This window comes from Pteropus alecto, unplaced genomic scaffold (genome assembly GCF_000325575.1).
Source record: "Pteropus alecto unplaced genomic scaffold, ASM32557v1 scaffold105, whole genome shotgun sequence".
In the NCBI taxonomy this organism is placed as follows: Eukaryota; Metazoa; Chordata; class Mammalia; order Chiroptera; family Pteropodidae; genus Pteropus; species Pteropus alecto.
In genome coordinates, this window is record NW_006436294.1 from 4,828,226 (window position 1) to 4,848,796 (window position 20,571).

At 51.6% G+C, this 20,571-nt stretch overlaps 1 protein-coding gene across 1 annotated transcript in view; it reads right to left on the reverse strand.

Moving 5' to 3' along the window:
• The window catches only part of COL22A1 (collagen type XXII alpha 1 chain), a 189,162-nt gene that overhangs the window by 28,257 nt on the left and 140,334 nt on the right, over positions 1–20,571 (reverse strand). The window contains exons 44-50 of the mRNA XM_006912934.3: positions 19,216–19,263; positions 14,434–14,547; positions 13,997–14,050; positions 7,748–7,801; positions 6,184–6,237; positions 3,856–3,909; positions 581–634 (exon numbers count right to left, since the gene is read on the reverse strand). Of these exons, the coding sequence (XP_006912996.3) occupies positions 581–634; positions 3,856–3,909; positions 6,184–6,237; positions 7,748–7,801; positions 13,997–14,050; positions 14,434–14,547; positions 19,216–19,263 (432 nt within the window). The remainder of the gene's footprint in view (positions 1–580; positions 635–3,855; positions 3,910–6,183; positions 6,238–7,747; positions 7,802–13,996; positions 14,051–14,433; positions 14,548–19,215; positions 19,264–20,571) is intronic.

Sequence of the window (20,571 nt, forward strand, 5' to 3'; positions counted from 1 at the left end):
CAGGTGCCCCCCACTTTCGGGGACCGTCCTATAGAAACTGGGGACATGCTATGCAGGCAAACGACTCTAGTGCAGACTTTAAAAATGATCGTGAGGTTTATGAGGCAGCAGAGGAATGATTGTATTTATGACGGAACATTCACTAGATAGAGTGTATGTAAAATTCACAAGCATTTAAGACCATTATGGAAAACAGAAAATGTTTATATTGTCACAAATAATTAATTATCCCATTTATGTATGCATGTATGTAAGCATGTGTTGACTGCCTTTGTGTGTGTGTGTGTGTGTGTGTGTGTGTGTGTGTACAAACATATATACACACCATGGGGAGAGAAAGAGATCAAATGCTATTTAAATAAGTAAACAAGTATATTTCATAAAGAAGACTGACATTAAAACTGACTCCACCAAAAACTTAAAATTTAGATTGGTTTAGGTCAGTAATTATTTTCTTCTCGTCTTCTATAACACACAGAATCCCCCTAGTGATCACGTCTCACCTTAACGATAAGGAAATATATTTTTGTTTGCATATTTGTGTAGCAGAGAAATTAGATTTTTTTAAAATGCCACTTACTGGGGTTCCGGGTGACCCAGACGGGCCTGGGGGGCCAGGAGGACCTTCTTTCCCCTAAGAGATCCAAGACACAAAAGCACCAAGACATTAAATCTCTCAGAATGGCTTTCCTGGAAGTAAATGACGTCACACAGAATTGCCTTCAGGGGGTGAAAGGGGTCTTGGGAGAGAAACAATGGGTGCTCCTGCACCCACCTCCGGCCTCTCCAGGCAGCACCTCCCCCAGGGCAGGGAGGAGCCCTGGGCGGAGCGTAGGTACACAAGGTGGCGGATGCCCTGGACTGAGCATAGGTACGCAGGGTGGCGGATGCCCTGGGCGGAGCATAGGTACGCAGGGTGGCATGCAGGCCTGGTCCCCCTGTGGCCGTGTTACCCAGATTTGGGAGGAACCAGAGTGGAAGCCCGGTGGGAAAAAGATGGTGGGGCTTCGAAGTTCACCGACCTGAGTCCAGCCCCAAATCTGCACTTTTCCCCCAAACTGCCTGAGACTCGGGTCCCCACCTGCCACTCAGCACTGACCACTGCACCTGGGCGTGTCAACGCCAGCGGAGAGCTGACCAGGGGCACAGAAAAAAGGTGGTTTGGTTTTTGTCACCCTTCCGTCCAGAGGTTCCGAAACTTTTTACCACCAATGGTCACTTAGCATCTCCTCACGCCAGGCAACAGACCTTGTGTTTTGAAAGGTGGTGTTTACCAAACTACAGTGATTAATACTTCATTTCCCATTTTATTCACCCTAGACACACGTTCCTGTCCAACAGAGCTGGTAAATAAACGTGAGGTGATCAGTGTTACCACTGCCTTCCTGATGAACACTTTCATGTCATCCTGCGTGTTCAGAGGTCCTGACAACTTTCTAATTCCCCACCAATATTTCTTTTGTGATGAGATACTGATGCCAGGTTTTACATTCTAATCCACACGCCACACAAAATGACGTATTCTTAAGGGTTGTGATTTTAGCCTCTTGGAAGAAAAGTAAAAGCAAAAATATTTTAATATTTATTTCAGGTTTATACAGATTTCATATATTGTCATATATAAAGTATCTAATCAGGGGACCCAAAACATGCTTCCTTTACTAAGTACTAAACTCAAAAAAGCTATTCAATAACCGAGTTTTACCTCCATGCCTGAAGAAAACGAAAGACATCAGTGATGTATCAGTAAGATGTCAAAAATATTTTTTCATAGACCCCTGGGAACCGATGAAGGATGGACAATGTTTCAGCTTTACTATTGGTTTGTTAAAGTCTTTTCTCAAAAGGATTTACACTCTACATACTCAGGTTGAATGGTTATTCTTAATCTAAAAAAAAAAATGCTGTTTATCCATTTGCATTGATAACAGTTTGGCATAACCTGCATCTCTATAAATTATGTGGAATGATATTTAAGACTGTGCAGATACAGTACCACTTGGATCAAAGCAAAATAATAACAATAAAACAGACAGAAACATCCCCCCCCCCCACATCACAACACATTTGTCAACTAGAGATGAATATTTCGGCAACGTTAGGGATTTTTAAATTGATAATAAAGGTTTCTGGAGACTCGAATCATTTTTTTAAAAAGCAACAAATGGGAGATGGTCAGAATTCCTTTGTACAACAACGACAAGACACCCCATTCATGAGACCCGAAAACAAAGTAAGGGCCTCCGTTCCAGGTAAAAACAGGTGGCAAATCGTTCACGTGATGTAATTCAAAATATGATGAAAATTTAGGTTTTTATGTCTTTTTTTTAACTATGCCTCACTTTATTTATTTATTTACTTTTAAATTGCTGCCTTTTAACTGCCAAAACTCACTGTTAGTGCTAAGAAAACTTTCAAGTATGTTCTGGTTTGATGTTCACGGTGAAATATCAGGACCGTGGACAGCTTCAAGCGCAGCCTTAACTTGCCTGAGGTCCTATGTCAGAATCAATGTTTGCTTTAATATGGTTTAATTCCTAGGGATGGAATGATGTACATCTGGTCTCCACATCTTATTCTTCTTGGGCAAACAGTCCATTAGTTTTTATTGGGCAAATATTTTGCTGTCTGAGAATCAATAAAAAGCTGCCTGCAGTTATGTTTTATTTTATTCATCCTGGGACTTCTAGGTGGGCTGCTTCAAAAGGATTAGCCAGATGATGGTCATAAAAAAAAAAAAATTAAAAGCCACTGTGGTTATTGTTTTTCAATCTCAGCATCCCTCTAGTCCCCAGCCCTGACCATCCCACATGGTGGATCACGGTGGAGTAGTAGAAAGGACAATGAGTTGACTTGAAACTGCCAACTTACTCACTTCCTGTACGACCTTGGACAAGTGACCTGACCCTCTGTCTTCGTCCTCCTCATCTGATGAGCAGGAAGCTGTCTTTCGTGGTCCCTCAGGTGCTTTTGGCACTAGAGTCCAGACACATCAGGGCCTTGACCTCGCAGGTAGCCAGACTGGAAAATGATGCTGAGGTTCCCGGAGACTGGGGTTTGTACCTGGCTCTGACATTTTCCCGCTGTGTGACCTGAACCTGGCAGTTTCACGTCTCTGATCCTCACTTTCCTTATTTATAAAATGGGGGTAATGACTCCGAACCTGTCTAATGTACGGGGCAGTCAGCTGAGATAAGGGACATCCGTTCACTGTGCAGTCCTTCCAGTGACTATGCACGCAGTGGCTACTAGCACAATGCCTGCTACCCTGAGCTTCACCCTGTGCTTATGGCATCGAAACCAAGAGAGGTTCTGGCAGCTTCAGGCAATGAATAAATTATGGTTTTTGAGCTAAATGGCTTGGGTTCGGATGCCAGCTCTGCCAGTTGTGGTTTCAAGACCATGACCCGCGACTTCCTCTTCCCTAACTACACTCTGCTTTTGGAACAACTGGATAAAGCGTCTCCCTCCCCCCTGGCACGCCGCCTGGTGCATACCGCAGGCTCAGGATGGGCTCGCCCCAGGCCCTTCCACTCCCCTGTGCCTGTTCAGAAAGAAACCACACTGAAAAGGAATGGAGAGATAGGGCTAAGCCTTGGGCCTGTTTGAGTTGGTTGTGAACTGAATTCTGGAATCGCTGATTGCCAGGTCTTTTCCTCCTCACCGTTTTTTAGAGGTGAGGCAACTGGCGCTCTAATAGAAAGTGATCCCTCCTGAGGTCGACTGGCAGTGAACAGACCCTGGGGATGGGTAGGGCACTGGAGGCAGGGAGGACCAGGGCAGGGTGGGCACACACGTGGGCTTCTGGGAGGCCAGACCCAGGCTGAAGGCAGACTTGCCCACCGCAGAACTTACCGGGGGGCCTTGGGTTCCTGGTGGCCCAGCTGCTCCTGCGATTCCATCAGCTCCCTAAGGATGATAAAGCAGAAAGCCGGGTTGCTGTGCGTCTGGATGGAGATGGTCAGCACGTCCTCTCTGTGCGTAAAGCGACGCACAGATCTTACATCCTGTGCCCCTTCCCAGCTGCCTGAACCATGAATACTTCAAAGGTGCTTCTGTCTTCCCCGTAGGACTGGGCTAGTCTCTGGGAATATAAAGGTGCTGGGAGGACACAGCCACATCTCAGGAAGGACCGAAGTATTTACCAGGCGGTCATCCCTGAGACAGTGGTAAATGGTCTCACTTCAGAGGGGGCATTTTCAACGAACATCAGGAATTTCAGGACAAAAGGCAGGAAATGAACAACTGGCTTTATCTTCCAGGGAGATACGAAAGAATTGCTGTGTCGACTCGGGGATGAAGAGATGCATAAATGGATGACTGGAAGGGAAGTTCAGTCTCACTCCCCACGTTCCTGTCCTGCCCTCCTGTACACCGTGCCTCAGCTGTCAGCTCCTCAGTGGGGCATGTCTGCCTACCAGGTCCAAAAGTGCAAGTCTCTGGCCCCTCAGAGCGCCTTTCTTGTTGTTTACTGACTCATTCAGTGGGAACTAAGACAGTGTCTTGGAGACAGTGGATAGGAAGTATTTCTTGAATAAATGAATGGTTTAGAAGCTGGGCCAACTGGGTGACGAAGACAGGGGTTCTTTAGACTAATTAGTGCGTTGCTTCTCACTAGCTTCGGTCAAGTGGTATAAGGTCTCTAAGCTTCAGTTTCATTACCTAGAAAGTGACGCTGCCCACACCATCGTGAGGGGCGGTGCTTACGATGTGCTTAGCACAGAACGGAGGGTGTCGCTAGGAGTGCCTCCCCTTAGGGCCAAAGAGCCTGGGCCCATGTCCTGATTCTCTGGTGACCAGCCACATGGTCTCAGGCAACTTATTACTCCTCTGCACTCAGTCCCTTCACAAAATGGAGATGCCACCTACTTCACTTGAATCTTTGAGACAATCGAGTAAGGTAATGCACACGAAGAGCGGGCCAGCACCAGGCGCGCGCCATGTCTCCCAACTACCGTAAGCTCCGACGGCAGCGTCTTCCCCCGTGTGTGCCTACGGGCCAGCCCAAGACCGCGAATGACAGCTAAACAGTGGGCAACGAGTAAGCAAGCTCTCAGGGTGCACTCCTGGGACTTTCCAGCCGCCTTCGTTCAGTTGTTTTACACGCATTTACTGAGTGCTGATGTTGGGTCAGGTGCCGGAAAAGTTTTCAGGACACAGAAATGGCCGCGTCAAGAAAACATGATGCAGTGGAGAAGAAGTGCAAATTTCCCACGCAGGACGCATCCTGGGAACGGGGTGCAGTCTGATCGGGCCCCACCTCTTCCACTAGGTAAAGACCCAGTAAATGTGCATGCAATAAAGGGGTAACGATAATACTTAAATAAATAACCTACGTTTCATGCTTTCTTGCACCTGGGATGCTGCAGGGGAAGATGACACATCTCGTCTAAACCTAACCAAATTCTTTCTACTCCGAACCTGGGTTCTTCTACGTAAATCTGCCGGTAGCTTCTGGCATCCTAGACTCTAGAATCTAGCTAAGCTGGGATTAAATTCCCTGCTGCGGACTGGGAACAGGGTAAAGGTTTTATCTGAAAGAAAGATGTTGACTGAACGCCAGAAAATAACCTCTGAGAGAAGCCTTGTCTGTTTGGTATCTATATCCCTTGGTACCTTGGACAGGGCCCGGAATATTCTAAACACTCGAAAAGAGACAAATGACCCTAAGGGTTAATGTCGTGGTCTTGAGTTGCTTTTGCAGGACTGACTGTTGAACCTGAATGGGCGGCTGACTCAGCATCTGTGCCCAAGGGCAATCCACAGCACAAAGCATGACACAAAGCAGAAGCTCAGTGAATATGCGCACGTGAACTGAGAGCCTGCATCGCCGGAGAAGGACAAGCTGGCTGCTGATTATAACTGCTTCTCAGTCCCAGACCCATCATCTAGCGGGAGGATAAAAAGCCAGGGGCCAATTCCTCCAGGTGTCACAGAGATCGACGTTACAGCAGTTTCCAACAAAAAGGAAACAAGGGTTCACTTTCACCGGAGATGTCTTTCAGGCTTTGGAACTACAGGGGTGTGGAGGGGGTGGGGTACGAGGTTCAACCGACAACCGTGGTCAAAGTCCTTCAGCTCTCAGGTTGCACGGGGAAGCTGAAGTCAGGCTTATATGAAAGTATTCATGAATAGACCGTTTTTAAATAAAATCAGAGGAGGGGGTTAAAGATTATTACTTACAGGTGGCCCAGGGCTCCCTGGGGGCCCCATGAAACCTGGAACTCCGGGATGGCCCTAGAAAACACGAAAGGCAATTCTTTAAAAAGACTCATAAAAAGCTTCTCAAATCTCTGCAACTACCATATTTCAGACGATAATTCAGAATTTATTTCTTAACTCAAATAACAGTTTTGGAGGAAAACACAACAAAAAGACACTCTCTCTCTCTCTCTCTCTCTCTGGTGCTTCAATGGGTTGAGAAAGTATTTGACAATATTTACAAAAACTAATCTATCCTGCAGGTGGATTTGCTTCAAAAGACTATGAAAGAAGAAGGTGTGGGAGGTGGTTGAGGACATAATGGAAACGAGGGTGGCCGTCATGGCTGAAACATATCGCAGCTGGGTGACGGGTACCGAGGGGGTTCGTTTTATTATACTCTCTACTTCTATGTATGTTTGGAGTGTCCCGTAGTGAAAACGCAGAAACAAACGCAGACACACACTGTGTAAGCCCCTAATGGAAGACTTTCAGCTAGCTGAACTATGGCGACCGCACGATGGCAATACTGGTTATTTAAAGGAGAGCACTGTCCATGTGTTTTTAGAAAGAGCTAAACAAGTTATTGTGTAAAATGTAGAAAAATGACATCTCATTTAGTACAGCAATGTTAAAAAGTTAAACAAAACACCACGAAGGATATGACTTCCCTGCCCTCTCCCTCCATCTCTCACCACTGGAAAACGCGAGCTATCACATCCACTGTAGATGACACTGCCTCTGACAACTCATCCTAATCAGAAGAATCCAAGCTCATTCTGCTGTTCTGAGCACAGAGGGAGCTGCGGCCGCAACGCCGGTCACCCCGTGCGCGCAGCCCCTGACCGCCTCTGGGTGACTCCCCCCTAGTCCTGCGCCCTCTCACGGGACTTGCTCCTCACCGTCCTGTATCTCGGGGCCTGGGGCGGTGCGGGGCATGGGTCGTTGACGAGGAGGACTGAGTGAGAAGTGCGCAAGAGGGTGAGGAGTCCAGGGGAGGGCAGGGGGAGAGAAAGAAGGGAAACGCAGGGAAAAGACCAGACCGACGGCAGCAAAGCAGAAGCAGAGCAGTCCTTTCAAACGGCAGAAAGCTGGCTGGGGGCCCAGGAGCTGAGCGGGCAGCATCGGCCGGAGCCGACGGGGAAGCGGTGGTCAGCACCATGGACAGAGCAGTGTGTCCTCGCCAGCACCATCCTCCAGCACCTCTGGAGAAGCGGCCCGGCAAGGGCGGCGGGGCGCTGGAAAGCACGCCACTGGCAACGTGAGTCATAGGACAGGTAGTTCAGAACCAGTGGCAGGGCGGGAAGAAAGAAGGGGACGTTTCGCAGTGAATGACTACCATTTTAGTGAACAAAAAGCACTAAAAGCAGGAGTCCGAAAGAAAAAACAGAAAAGGCAGGCTCCTCAGACGACTGCGGATGGGAATGTGACAATGAACCAGGGGCATCGAGATGGGGACCAGGAACACGTGATTAAAAAACATACAAGCGCGAAGCATCGACAGGCGCGGTGCTCCTCCGGGCCGAGGGCGCCGCAGACGCGTTACCTGCTCGCCCTTCTGTCCCGCCTCGCCGCCTGCGCCACGCTCTCCTCTGCTGCCCTGGCGAGAAGAAAGCGAGCGAGTGAGTGGGGATTTGGATCGAGCTCCGCCGCCAGAGAAAGAAGTCTGCGTGTACTCATTCGTCCGCCATTCGTTCCTGCATTCATTCACTCATTCTCCACCAATCTCTCGTCAAGTTCGCGCTGCAGGCCAGGCATGGTGTCAACAGAGAGCATCGGGTCCTGGGTGAGGAGCCGCTGATGGAGGGGCTTAAGCTGGTTGTGAGGTGCCGGCGGCGGGCAGTGGAAAATGGGACTGAGGAGACAGGAGTTGCCCACCTCACTGAGAGCCTGGCATGTCCACCCTTGAACGCGGACTGAGCTACAGGCTCTGGAAACGAGTGGAAGGATGTGTGACCCCAGATATCAGAAGGGCCCCTCTGGACACACTGTAGGGTGGACCAGAAGGTTCGGGATGAAGAGAGGGGATCGGGTAAGAGAAAGTGGGGTGTTACAGGGTGAGGAAGGCGCAGCCCGACAGTGACTGTGGGCACTGCAGAGTGGCCGAGGTCAGGGGAGGGGCTGAGTGGCGGCAGGGGGGGGCACACCGCACAGTGGGCTGAGCAGGAAGACGGTCTCTGTCCACAGGCTCCTCGCTGCCAGCCTTTCTAGCTGTGGGACCTTGGGCGGGTCACTTAAACTCTGAGCTGTAGTTTTCTTAATACACAAAATAGAGAAAACAGTGATTGCCCACCTTGTAAAATGTTGGGAGAATAAAATACTACATGGAAAACACTTAGCATGGAACTCAAAACACAGTAAGAGCTCAATAAATATGGGTTACCAAAATTATTTTACATTATTTTGTACATAAACCCTAATTTTTTCATTCACTAACTATGTGTCACCAGGCAAGGTGCTTCAACTCTGTTTCCTTACTTGGAAAATAGAAATAATAGTAACAGTATCTTTGTCATGGGGTTGTCGTAAAGATCAAGTGACCCAAAATCTGTAAAGTGCTGAGGCTGGTGATGAGTTCACTGTTGGCTCTCAATAAACATTAGCTACCATTCTCATCGTCACTATCGTCATCAACATCACCATCACCACCGTCATCGCCATCATCATCACCACAACCGCTATCACCATCATCATCATCACTACATCATCCTCATCATCATCTTCACTGTCATCACGTCGTATGACATCACCACAACCATCATCGCCATCACCAACATCATCACTGTCATTACTGAGGTCATGAAAACACTCATAATATGCAACGTACAAAAAATACCTTTTACGGGCTAACCCTGAAAGTAACATTCAAAGGTTTCAATCTCTCTTAACTCACCTATTTTTGGCTCTGCATTTACTGTGTTAACAAATGTATTTCAGTAAAATGTTATTAAACAAAGAACATTTCAGTTCCTCTAAAAGAATGCATTATGCAGTGAGATAAGTCTTTGGCAGTCGGTCAGCGTTGGCTCTGCTTCTGGCCCGTCATCTCCCGTCTGTGCCTGCCGCAGATCACGCCCCCTCTGCTCTCGGCTTGTTCATCCGGGAAGTGAAGGATGGGGGGAGTCAATCTATGAGGGTCTTCCAGGCCCAGGACCCCACAATTCTCACTGGAGCATCGAGCCCTGCTCCCTCCTCACCCAGATGGCTGTGCCACATCAGCAGGTCTCTGGTGAGGAAGGCCACCTAATAACACTCCTGGCTGCCTCCCCGGGGTGTGTCGGGGGTGGGGGGTGGGATGAGCTAATGCCTCTGAGCGGCCACATGTCACTGTAGAGCAGAAAAAAATAGGTTCCGAGGAGAAGAGCATTTGTTCCAATATTTTTTGCGTGCAATTACTTCGACTGCTTTGAAATCTATAAAGCCAGCACACTGTCTGCAGGCCACAGCACAATCTCAGTGAAAAGAAGTGACGGGGAATAGCACACTGCCTCTTTGACATTTAGGACAATCGCCTTAAAAGTAAACAGTTTCCTTTCAGATCCCGGTGCTTGGTCTGAGCTTGGAGTGATTTCGATCCTCATCTCTTAACAAGTTTCCTTTCAGATCCCGGTGCTTGGTCGAGCTTGGAGTGATTTCGATCCTCATCTCTTAACAATGAAAATGTCAGCAGCCCAAGGATCTCCAGGCATTCTTGTCTCCCTCTCCACAGCAGGTGGGGCTCGAAGCCAGCACGGCCACCCCCAAGCCTGACTCACTTCCTGCCAGAAGAGAGGACTGACATTTACAGAGCCCCTGCCTTGCCAGGCACTCTGCCAGGGCTCCTCAAATGAGATTCCCATTTCATCCACTTCTTTGTTTATATCCTGAGCTGATGCAAAAAAAAAAAAAAAATTATTTACTATGTCAGTGTTATCTAATTCAGCCGGTAGGAGGACCCCATGAGGGAGGGGCTGTTATCAGAGTGCAGACAAGAAATCCGAAGCCACTTGTCACAGCCGCTATTAAGTCAAACGGAGCAACAACCACAGGGGCCCTCACGCTGCCATGCAGCCAGCGTCCCTACGGCTGGCCCCACACCTGCACTCTGCAAACGCTTCCTGTTTCGCCCTCCCGTCGTCTTTGTGAGAGAGGCCATATGGTTGTTCTTTTACAGGTGAGGGACCTGGGGTTCGGAGAAGTCAAATAAACTGCCTGAGGCCTGTAACTAGTAAGCAAAACGCACTCAGCGGCAGAGCCGGGCTGGGGAACCAGCGGACCCCCGTGGTGGCCGCCAGCCCCGGTCTGACTTCACTCTGAGTCGCCGGCTTACAGATCTTTCTTCTCCAGCATGACGCCGGGCCCTGGATGTCACGGCTGCATCTGACCGAGCCCTGCTGACGGGAGGGAAGTGTTCGAGGCGCTGCTTGGTGAGACTCTCAGGGCTGAGGCAGCCGTGGGTGAGACCCCGGCGTGGAGCGGGGGTGCACTCGTGGCTCTGGGCTTCCTTTGGGCAGGGTGGAATTCCAGGTCTCCCGATTGTCCCCAGAGCAGCAAGGGATGCATTACCTCTGCTCTTCGGAACCATCCAGAACACCTGGAAGCGGGGACGTTTGTTCACTTGGTGTCTCCAGTCCCTGTGGTTCCCATGGCCTGGCTGGCAGACGCGAGGATGAGAAAGAAACCAAACGCTTTCCGTGGAGGACAGAACGTTCAGCATTTCCGACCCAGGAGAGGTTTGCGCAGCTGACTCTGCAGAAACTCACGTTCCCAGGGCCGTCGCTCCGACTGCCATCTTGCTCTCCTCCCCGTGGACCTTAATCGTGACCGTCAGCCACAGTCTCCAGACCGTCCCCTTCCCAGTGTTCTCTGCAGTGTGAAGGCTCTAGAATGGAGCTCTGTAACTGACCTGCCCAGGCATTGAGCCCCTCAGACCCAGCCTCCAGAGAGCAGCTGCAAATCTGCGAGTAAATCTCGGGGAAGCTGACGTGCCCGATGCTGAATCGAAACTGCGAACAAACAAGCGAGCCGAGCACGTGACCGGGGGATTCCCAGGGCCTCGGCCGTACAAGGACACACGCGATGACCGCAGTGCTCTGTCGCCAGCGGCATGTTCAGTGCACTGACTCACCTTCACGTCCGCAGGTCTAGCAGAGACCTTGGCTGGGAAGTGGCGTTCGACACAGAGGAAATGAAACAGCCCTCCGTCCGTTTCCGGGAGAGCGACACGGGATGAATGGAGAGGGGAGAGACTGGCTCGGGCTTGAAGCCAAGAAGACGGGCAAGCCTGTGAGTCCTCAGCGAGGCCTCTGACTCCCTGCCACTCATTTTCCCAACAACAGGTAAGGGGTGCTAATGCAGGGGCAGCCCCAGAGGCCGTGGAGATGGACACGCTGCTGCCCAGTGGGAGCTGTCCTCGGTGCGGGGGCTGCGGGCACGTTACTAGAATAGCGGGATGCTAACTGCTGGGATCCTGGAGTCACACGGGCAGCGGTTCACCTCTGCTCTATCACCTACTACTGTCATGCTGGCATTTAAGCTTGCTAAGCCTCGGGTTCCTCTTCTGCAAATGAGACAATATCTCTGCCTCCTAGGGTGATGCTGACCACTGCAGGCGATATTATAAAGCAGGTAGCCTGGCCCTTGGCCCTCAAAACCCTGGGTATATTGTCCACTGCAATCCCCCGGGCGCTCACTGAGCCCTGAGAACTTCTCAAGGTCACCACAGACTCACAGGAGGAGAAGCTAGAACTCGGTCTTTCAGACACAGCACTAATCTTGCTTCTTTTTCTGGACGGAAGCTTTCTTTGGTTTTCTCTCTATACGTGAAGGAACAAACCCTCTTCTGAACTGAATTATAAAAGAACAAAGGCAGAGCCATTATCCCAAGACTCCAGCCTTTCAAGCTGGGTTGGGCTGATGCAGACAACCACTCCCATTTCGTGAGGGGTCGCCTTGTCTGCTTAAGTGGCTGGCTTCCCTTTCTTTCTCTGAGTAAAGGCCATTCTTCAGCGGGGGCTGAACCCACAAGCCAGCAAGTTGACAGCAAAGGTTACTTAGGGATCAGCTGAAATGACTGGCCTGCAGAATTTCTAGGTGAAAAGCTTAGCTCCCGATGATGACCCCGGAAAGAGAGGATGATACGCAGTCAATCACTTGGCGGATGCTGCATTGTGCCGGTGTCTCAACCCAGCACTGCCCGGGTAGACTCTCCTGTTCTATCCACACTGAGAGCTGGTATCTGCGGCTCCTGAGGCAGGAGCCCTGGGTGTGACGAAATGCTACAAGGCTTCCCAAAATCCACGGATAACAAACACTAGACATCTTAACCTGCCAACCAGGCGTGGAAGATGTGGGTGCTTTCAGTAACGGTATCCCGCAGGCCTGGCATTTTTGCTTGCTTGCTTGCCTTTGAATAGTAACAGTAATGACCCCAACCCTGTTTTTCAGTGGGACACTCGCCCTGGGTGTAAAATGTGTGGGTCTCCCAAGATGCGGAGTATTCCGACGCCATATCTCCAAAAGTCAAAGTTAATGTGAAATAATCCGAGATGAACAAAATATCAAAATGTAAATAAACACATGGCTCTGATGGGGCTGGGGTGGGGGCTGGGGGGTGAGAGGCAAGTCAGTCAAGTGCAGGGTTGGGTCCCATCTTTACTTTACGTGTCGGTATTTTGTTTCTTGTGAATCTATTGCATTAATTTTAAAGTTATTAAAATATGCATTAGAGTTTTATTTATCTTGCTCACGGAGGTTTTGGGCTTCCCCTTACATTTTCCACCCCGGTCCTGACCCCAATGCTGACCGTGACCACAGGGCTGAGAGAACAATCGAGCCGAGGCTGACAGGGCTTGCGATGTCCGGGTGCGCGCGCTGCATCTCGCGAGCAGCAGTCCTGGCCATCGGCCTGCAAGGTCACTGCTCTCACGCTCCCTAGTCACCGCAGGAAGAGCAAGGACAGAGAGGCGAGAACGACCCCAGACCCCGAAGGTCTGGTTCCTGCACTAGCTCTCCCGATGACAATTTATGTTGCATAAAATTGGGACACAGGGAGAGACACAGTGGCACTTCCGAATGTTGAGGTGGGCCGTGCACAGCCTGTGTGGAGGCCACTGGGGGGCCGGGGAGGCCCCCAGGGGAGTCCCGGTGCTGGCAAGGGGAACGAGGTCCGAGGTCGGCCTGACTCCCTCCCTGGTCCCGCAGCAGCGCTCACGCAGTCTCTTAGAGCTAAATACTGTCCCCGGCAAGAGCCCAAACAGCCAGATGCTCACTCTGGCAGCCAGAGCTCGCCACACGGAGCGCCCCGCCCGTCTCAGATGCTGCCTGCAGGTTCACACGGAGTGAGTAACGCTCGCTCGCCCTTGCTGGGCACTCGCTGTCTCGCAGTAATTCCTACTGAGCGCCAACTCCTTCTCATCACTGTACCCTTCGACTCCAACCTGTCTCGCGGCTGCTTTCACTGTCGTGAGCGAGCGTGACGCCGAGGCCCAGACAGGTCAAGGGCTTCGCCTAAGGACGCAGAGCCCAGAGGCTCATGTCTTAACCAGTCGGCCCTGCACATTCCAACCCTGAAGTTCATTTCACACCTTCAACCCCTCAGGTATTTTGGATGAACAACCTGAGACTCAATGCGTTGAAACGACCCCACCGCCCAAGGTCGCTGAGAGAGTCAGAGCCATGGTCAGGCCCTGAACGGGGCTTTTCTGATTTTAAAACCATTATTCCTGTACGCTGGACATCCCCGGTCCTCTGACTTGAGTTACTCAGCGAGGGGAGCAGAAAGGGATGCACACGACACCTGTGAAGGCTCACTGACCTGTGCCCCAGCCACTCCTGGGGGCCCGGGGAGGCCTCTGGACCCAGCGTCTCCCTGTACCAGGGACAAAAGAAAAAAGAACACAGGAATGAGTGGCCGGAGTCCACGGCCTGAATCACCAGCAAGCCGTCACCCTGACACACCTATTCACTGGTTTCCCGGTTTCCCACTGGGAATTACTGTCCCCACCCTCATCCCCATAGGCCTGAACAAAGCATAGGCGGCTGGTGGCAGGGGGTGTGGCTACATATTCAAGAGCGCGACCCACAACTAATGTGACTAGTGGTGTGGCAGCCGGTCCCCAAGAGGGCCCCACGACCCCGCCCCCATTCGCACGCTCGAGCAGGCTCCTGCCCCTGCGCCAGAGGCGGTGCTGGCACCTCCGAGACGGTGCATCACAGCACAGTGAAAACGCTACGTCTCCCTCCACGACTCACCTTTTTCCCTTCTGTGCCATCTCTCCCTGGCTTTCCTGGGAGACCTTTGTCCCCTTTGAAACCCGGCAGACCAGGGAGGCCCGGGGGGCCTGGAGGACAGTCACTGCACACATCCTGAGGGAGAGAATACGTTATATGGTTACCAACAGAGCAAAGGGTGGCCACGGCCCCCGCCTCTCCAGATGGAGGACGCAGCAAATGATGACGACGTCAACAGGTGGATTCGGTCTCACGCTGTGCCCAGCTCTGCATTTTCCTCTGTCTCAATCTTAGTTTTAGGCGCCCATACACCTGAATGATGACCTCATTTCTCCCTGCTTCTGAGCGGTCAGACTGCTGGGAGAGCAGCTCAAAACAACAGCGTCGAAAGCACACTAATCGTATCTGCGAGCGCCTAAAAATACTAACGATGCAGATGTAATGCAAACATTCAGTGTTGTTAAGAACAGCACGGTCTGTCTCTAAGGCTAGAGACAAACGCAGCAGAAAGCCGGGTCCTCCGTGGCCGGGGTGCCGGAGTGGTCTCCAGACAAAGGAGCAGAGGAAAGGAGGGGACAGGCACACCCCAGGCCTTTCTTGCTGCGACACACAACCTAATCTGACCGTGCCTGGCTTTATTCTTTGTCCAGAGTGGGCATTTAATAAATATAGCCTGGGAGTGAGCTTCGCTCTGCTTCTTTGGGGCCGGGGTAAGTGCCGTCCCTGGAGTGAATTTCAAGTTCTCTCAGCCCAGAGAGCATATTTGCTAAGTCATCTGTGTCATCCCCACATCTCACAGTTTGGAGCGCAGTATGTACCAAATGTAACTCCCTGGCCTGACCACGCCGCGGCCCAGCCCACGTCTCAGGCTTACGATGCTTCTTCTACGCCCTTCTCTCCACTCTACCCTCTCCTCCCGTCTTCGCTCCTCGTGAAGAGTTAAACAAGATAAGCCAAAGAAGACACCTGGAACAGCCTCAGACAATCCCCAGCACAGTCAGCGATTACCCACTCAGGAGCCTTCAGAGCATCCACGCTGCTGGGCTCGGTGCCTTTCTGCTTCGAGACCACAGTGAGTACGCGTCTTGAAGAGCTCATGGTTAAATGGTGTCAGCTGACACAAAACAAACGCATCAACCGTGGCCTTCTGAACGCGACGCTGAGCAGATCCGCAAAGGCACGTGTCGGCTGCACCTGATCGTAGTCACCGAGGTGGCTGCAGGCGGATCATTGTTCATCTGGGTCTCTGATTCAGAATGGAAGAACTCTTCCACCTCTAAACCAGCTCCGAATGGCCCACCTTCTTTTCACTCGCTCTGTTCTTATTCAGTCTTCGGAGATTCTTTAGAAGTCTCCTACTCCAAGAAGCCTTCCTGCTTCGGGCTGGGGGCGGGCTCCTGCTCCCATAGAACCCAGGAATTCTTGCTATCGAAACCCGTCTCTCTGTTGTGGTCTGTTTCTAGCTCCAACTTCTCAACACCAAGCAAGAAGAAGGCAGAGAGACAACTGCTTTTTCTTTGTATGTCTAGTTCACAGCCTTCCACAGAGCACGAGCTCAACGAATGAACGAACGAGCCGACCCAACCGGCCAGTTGACGGATGGACGAACCGCCTGGGCTTTGGGTGGCCTGCCTGGGCCAGCCCCTGTTAGCAAGTGGTTTGAAGAGCTGGCTGACTCTTCGGCGGGGAGGCGGAGTGTGCTAAACATCGGGGCACATGAAGCATCACGACAACAAGCCAAAGGGTGTGGTTTCGGTCGCCGTTTTTGTTTGGAAGGGAAGCAGGGCTGGGAGGGACTCGCCTATGCCTCAACCTCCCCTCTGGTTCCCTAAAATGAGACTCACATCTGAAACATGGTGACGGGTGGATGGCGCGTGGGACTGGAGCCAGCCTGGTGGCATCAGGAACTCTGGCATGAGGTGGACAGGGAGGGTGCACTGGCAACCAGGAGCTGTCCTTCGCAGCAGGTCCACAGCGTAAAGGGGCTCCATCTGCGTAGTATAAAACCTCACTACATTCCTATTGCTTCCCAATTTCTGGCAGGGCTAACTCTCATCCTAGGTCTTAGTCACAGATCCCATGAAGGACTATTCCCTGAGGGCCAGAGCTGTCAGCAGCCCCCAGACTCAGCAGTGAGGGAGCCGGACTTAGCACACTGGCCTGGTCCTAGAGCCCAGTGAGCACGGGACGAGACCAGCCTCCAACCTGCAGTCTCATCAGCGCTGGCTTTGGCTCCTGGGGGCCCCGGCCCCTCCTGGCCCTGGGCGTCCCCCACGGCCTTGTGACGAGACAGGGTTCTGCCTCCAGCCAGAACACACAGATGCTTCTGCCCACCTGGGTCACGGCTTCACCTCCCTGGGCCTCGACCGCCTTGTCTATGAAATGGGGCCTCAAAGCCCAGTGGGAAATACATGGCGAACCCCCCATGCTGAGCCTCACGCACGGCGGGAGCATGATGAATTTCAGCTGCTCCACGTGCCATTGTGTTGCAGTTATTTATTCTTTTCCATCCCGAATCTGTCGTCTGGCCACATCCGCAGATCAGAAGACCTTGATCGTCAACTCCTGGCTCCCAACTCCTCCATTTGGCCGTTATCTTCGGCACGTGACTTACTCCCGGAGTCCATTCCCGTATCTGTTAACCAGGGCCACTCTCCTACTTGGGATTAATGCAAAATGTAAAACAATGCACACAGGCACCTGGCACGCTGCAGCCTCCCCGGGGATAATGCATAAATGCTGGCTCTCCGGTCTCTGGCGCCCCCCCTTTGGTCTGAGGCATTTGCAGCACACCCAGCTCGCTGTGTCAGTGTACTCGATGTCCTACCTCGGACCAAATAAGTGCTCAAGAAAATGCCTGCAAAACTGCATTCTTTACTATGTGGAAAAAAGCAATTGTTGCTGCCCGGATGTACACACACGCACGGGGCTCTTTGCAAGGGTTGGATTAAATCATATTTATCCAAGGGAGTCACCCTGTGGAGCTGTCCTGAGCATGACCTCCCTGGATGCAGAGCGACGATGAGAGTTCATTTAACAGGGATTTTTAGAAGATGAACTTGGCACCCAGGCCGTTTTCCAACGATCATTATGACGTATGTGATGCTATAAAATTCTTTAGCAGAGGTAAATATTCTGGAATGAAAGATGCCTTCTCAGAGAGGGAGAGTCATGCCACCAGCCACAGGGACCAGACCAACGAGTTCCTACCCACATCATCGAGATGGCAGCAGCTGATCATCAAAGGTTGTGAAGGCCAACTCTGCAGACCCGGGCGAACCCACGGGGCCCAGGCTCGTGTCCACAGGGTGTCCGGGCGAAGTGCAGCTTGCGGGACCCAGGAGTCTCGGGCGCCACCCTGGATGGGTGCTCACGTTCCCTGTGGGGTTCCTCGCTGCTCCCATGAACACGGCCGCACACTTTAGCAGTGGAGAAAGGCTGGTTTGACAAAGCGCCCGTCCTGACGCAGTGGCTATTATCGGTGTCAGGAGTGGGAATCTCGAGGACGAAAGGCAGGGGCTGCTGCAAACTCAGCTCCTTCCAGAGCGATAAAATTATGAAAAATGACCCAGGCTAATAAAAGCCTCTATAAACAAGGGATTGAATCAATAGATAATGATTTCTTGTCATGTCCTTGACCATGGAAAAAAAAAAACTCGCTTTCTTGTCAATAAAAACCAGGGAAGACTGTGCCACTACCACTCAAGTTTTAATAAAATTTATAACTGTCCGTCAAGGCGCCTCGACGTGTGGGGTAAAAAGTCCCAGCTTCCGAGAAGGTTCTCCTCCTCCTCCGCTGTCCCCCCTTGTTCTCATGCACAACGAGGTGCTTTCCAACAACACGCAGGGATGTGCTGAATTAACCCGAGAAGCGAGAAAGGGGCCGACCGTGCAAAACTCTGTGCCGGGCTTCACCCGAAATTAAGACGCAGGCTTTCAGCGGCGGCGGGAAACGGCGCTCCACACTCGTGGCAGCGAGACTGTGCTTCCTGAGCCGTGAATCCCGCCCCGTCTCCATCTTGCTCACAACCTGTCCCAGCTCTCTGCCGTGTAAGACTTGAGGTTTTCGGCCAGACTCCCCGGCATCCAGCATTCACTGCCCTACGTCAGCAGAGTTATGCAGAACTTGTCAGGGCCTTTACCATTCATGGAGAAGGTGCACGTGGTTCTGAAAACCAGCTAAGTCCACACTGAAATCCTGACTCATCCGTGCCTGCGTCCTGGTCCTTGCACCAACAGGACAGGACCCACCCCGACCTGTCGGACTTGTTCCAGAACGTGAGGAGGCAGTGCGGTGTGGGGTTAAAGGTCAGTGTCCGGGATCAGCGAGGACGGGAGTGTGTTTCCAGGAAGTCGCTGATCCTCAGCCTGTCTCAGGTCCCCTGCATGCAAAACGACCATAAATGCTACCAACCTCACAGGACCTGTGAAAACTAAACCAGAGACACACATCAAGCTCGCAGACAGCGCTGCCTGAGGAAGTCTGGGAAAATGGAAACAGCCGACGTCTGCCCTGTCCAAGAAGACCGCCGCTAGCGACTGGGGCTACTAAGAATTTAGAACATGGCTAGTGTAAGTGAGGACCTGAATTTTAATTGTATCTCGTTTTAATTACATGGACACACGTGGCCAGTGGCTGCCATATCCAACAGTAGACTTATCACACAGCCAGGCGTAGAGTTCTCAACAAATGCTGCTTTTACTGTTGGTCCCATAATGTAGTTGTTCAGACAAAAATCACTTATTGCGATCTCCAACCCCCCACCACCATTTTCAAAACACATGCACATTTATTGTTTTTACCTTCACCAAGAGATTTATGTCCCCCGGAGACAGCAGTGAAGAGAGGCCCTGCAGAGCAGAAGTGAGTAAGTACAGGCACACAGACACGTGACACAGTCCATCCCACGTGTCTTCGGACGGTGAAAGGCCTTCGGAACATCAGCTGTCACTCATAACCCGGGCATCTGTGCTGTGCACAGGATGCAAACGGCCCAGTGTATACCCCGAGCCTGGGGGCCAGAGAGAAGGCGCCTCTGAGGCACCGAATGTACAGGCCGCCAGTCCTAGCCAAATCTGGCTGACACTGGCCTGTCTGGCCCCAGTGTCCTGCTGGCTTCTCCTCTTCTCCTGGTGGTCCCTCCCCCCCACTCCCATCGAAACCCTGCAGGTCATATGGATACTATAGAAGGCAAAGGGGTGGACTGTCATAGATTCCCCAGACAAGTAACGCTATTGCTATCGGTCATTCACAACCTGCTATGAATGTAATGCAATTTCTTCAGCTCTCGCAGCTGAAATAGCACTTGAAACCTCATCTGTCATGATGGGTTGAAAGTCTCTAACTCTGGGAAGGAGGTTTCAGAAATCAGCAATTGCGAAGTCCCTAAAGCTACACAGGAGTCTGCAGGGCACTGGATTCATCCTCAAACACAGGGAGTGGGAATGTGGCTGGTCCGGAGCCCGAGATGGGTCGAGGCTGGGTTCGCATTAGAGGACAAGGGACACAGAGTTGGGAGGAGACATGGAATGGAAAGGCGGTCACTGAAGGGAAGGGGGTCTTGGTAAGACCTGGGGATTGGCATGCTACTTTGCCAACTTCTAAAATTCTGTGAGGGAGGGGAGGCGGAAAACCATGTCTCCGGGGGGAAGGCGGGGAAATGTCCCGTAGAACACGGGGAGCCTGAGGCCACCACCGAGCTTGTGGCAGCTGATTTCTCCCAGCGAAGTCTGACTTTAGGTTTCTGAATTCTGGATGCAGTCTGCTATCCTGGGACGGCTGAAAAAATATTCTTTGGGATATTTTTATGCTGTCGGTTTTCCCTGGCAACGCCCCTTGTCCTGACCCCAAGGGGTTTCTGCCATAACCTGTGGCTTTCAAGACCACGTGACAGTGGCATTGGACACGTTTGCAGAGGATAACGTAACCTTGGGTATTTCAAGTGTTCGGTCCACTCTCGAGGCTACTGCAAGAGGAGGTACCCGAAAGAGATGGGTTGGACCGGCTCAGATTTGGAGGCACTGAGGGAACCACCTGCCCTGGGCGGGCACCCACCGGGCTGCAGCTCTCTGAGGCCAAGCCGAGGCTGTCTCAGGCCTTCCGTGGGAGGGCCCACCTTGCAATATTACCTTACTGAAATTGAATTTGTGGGGCGGGGG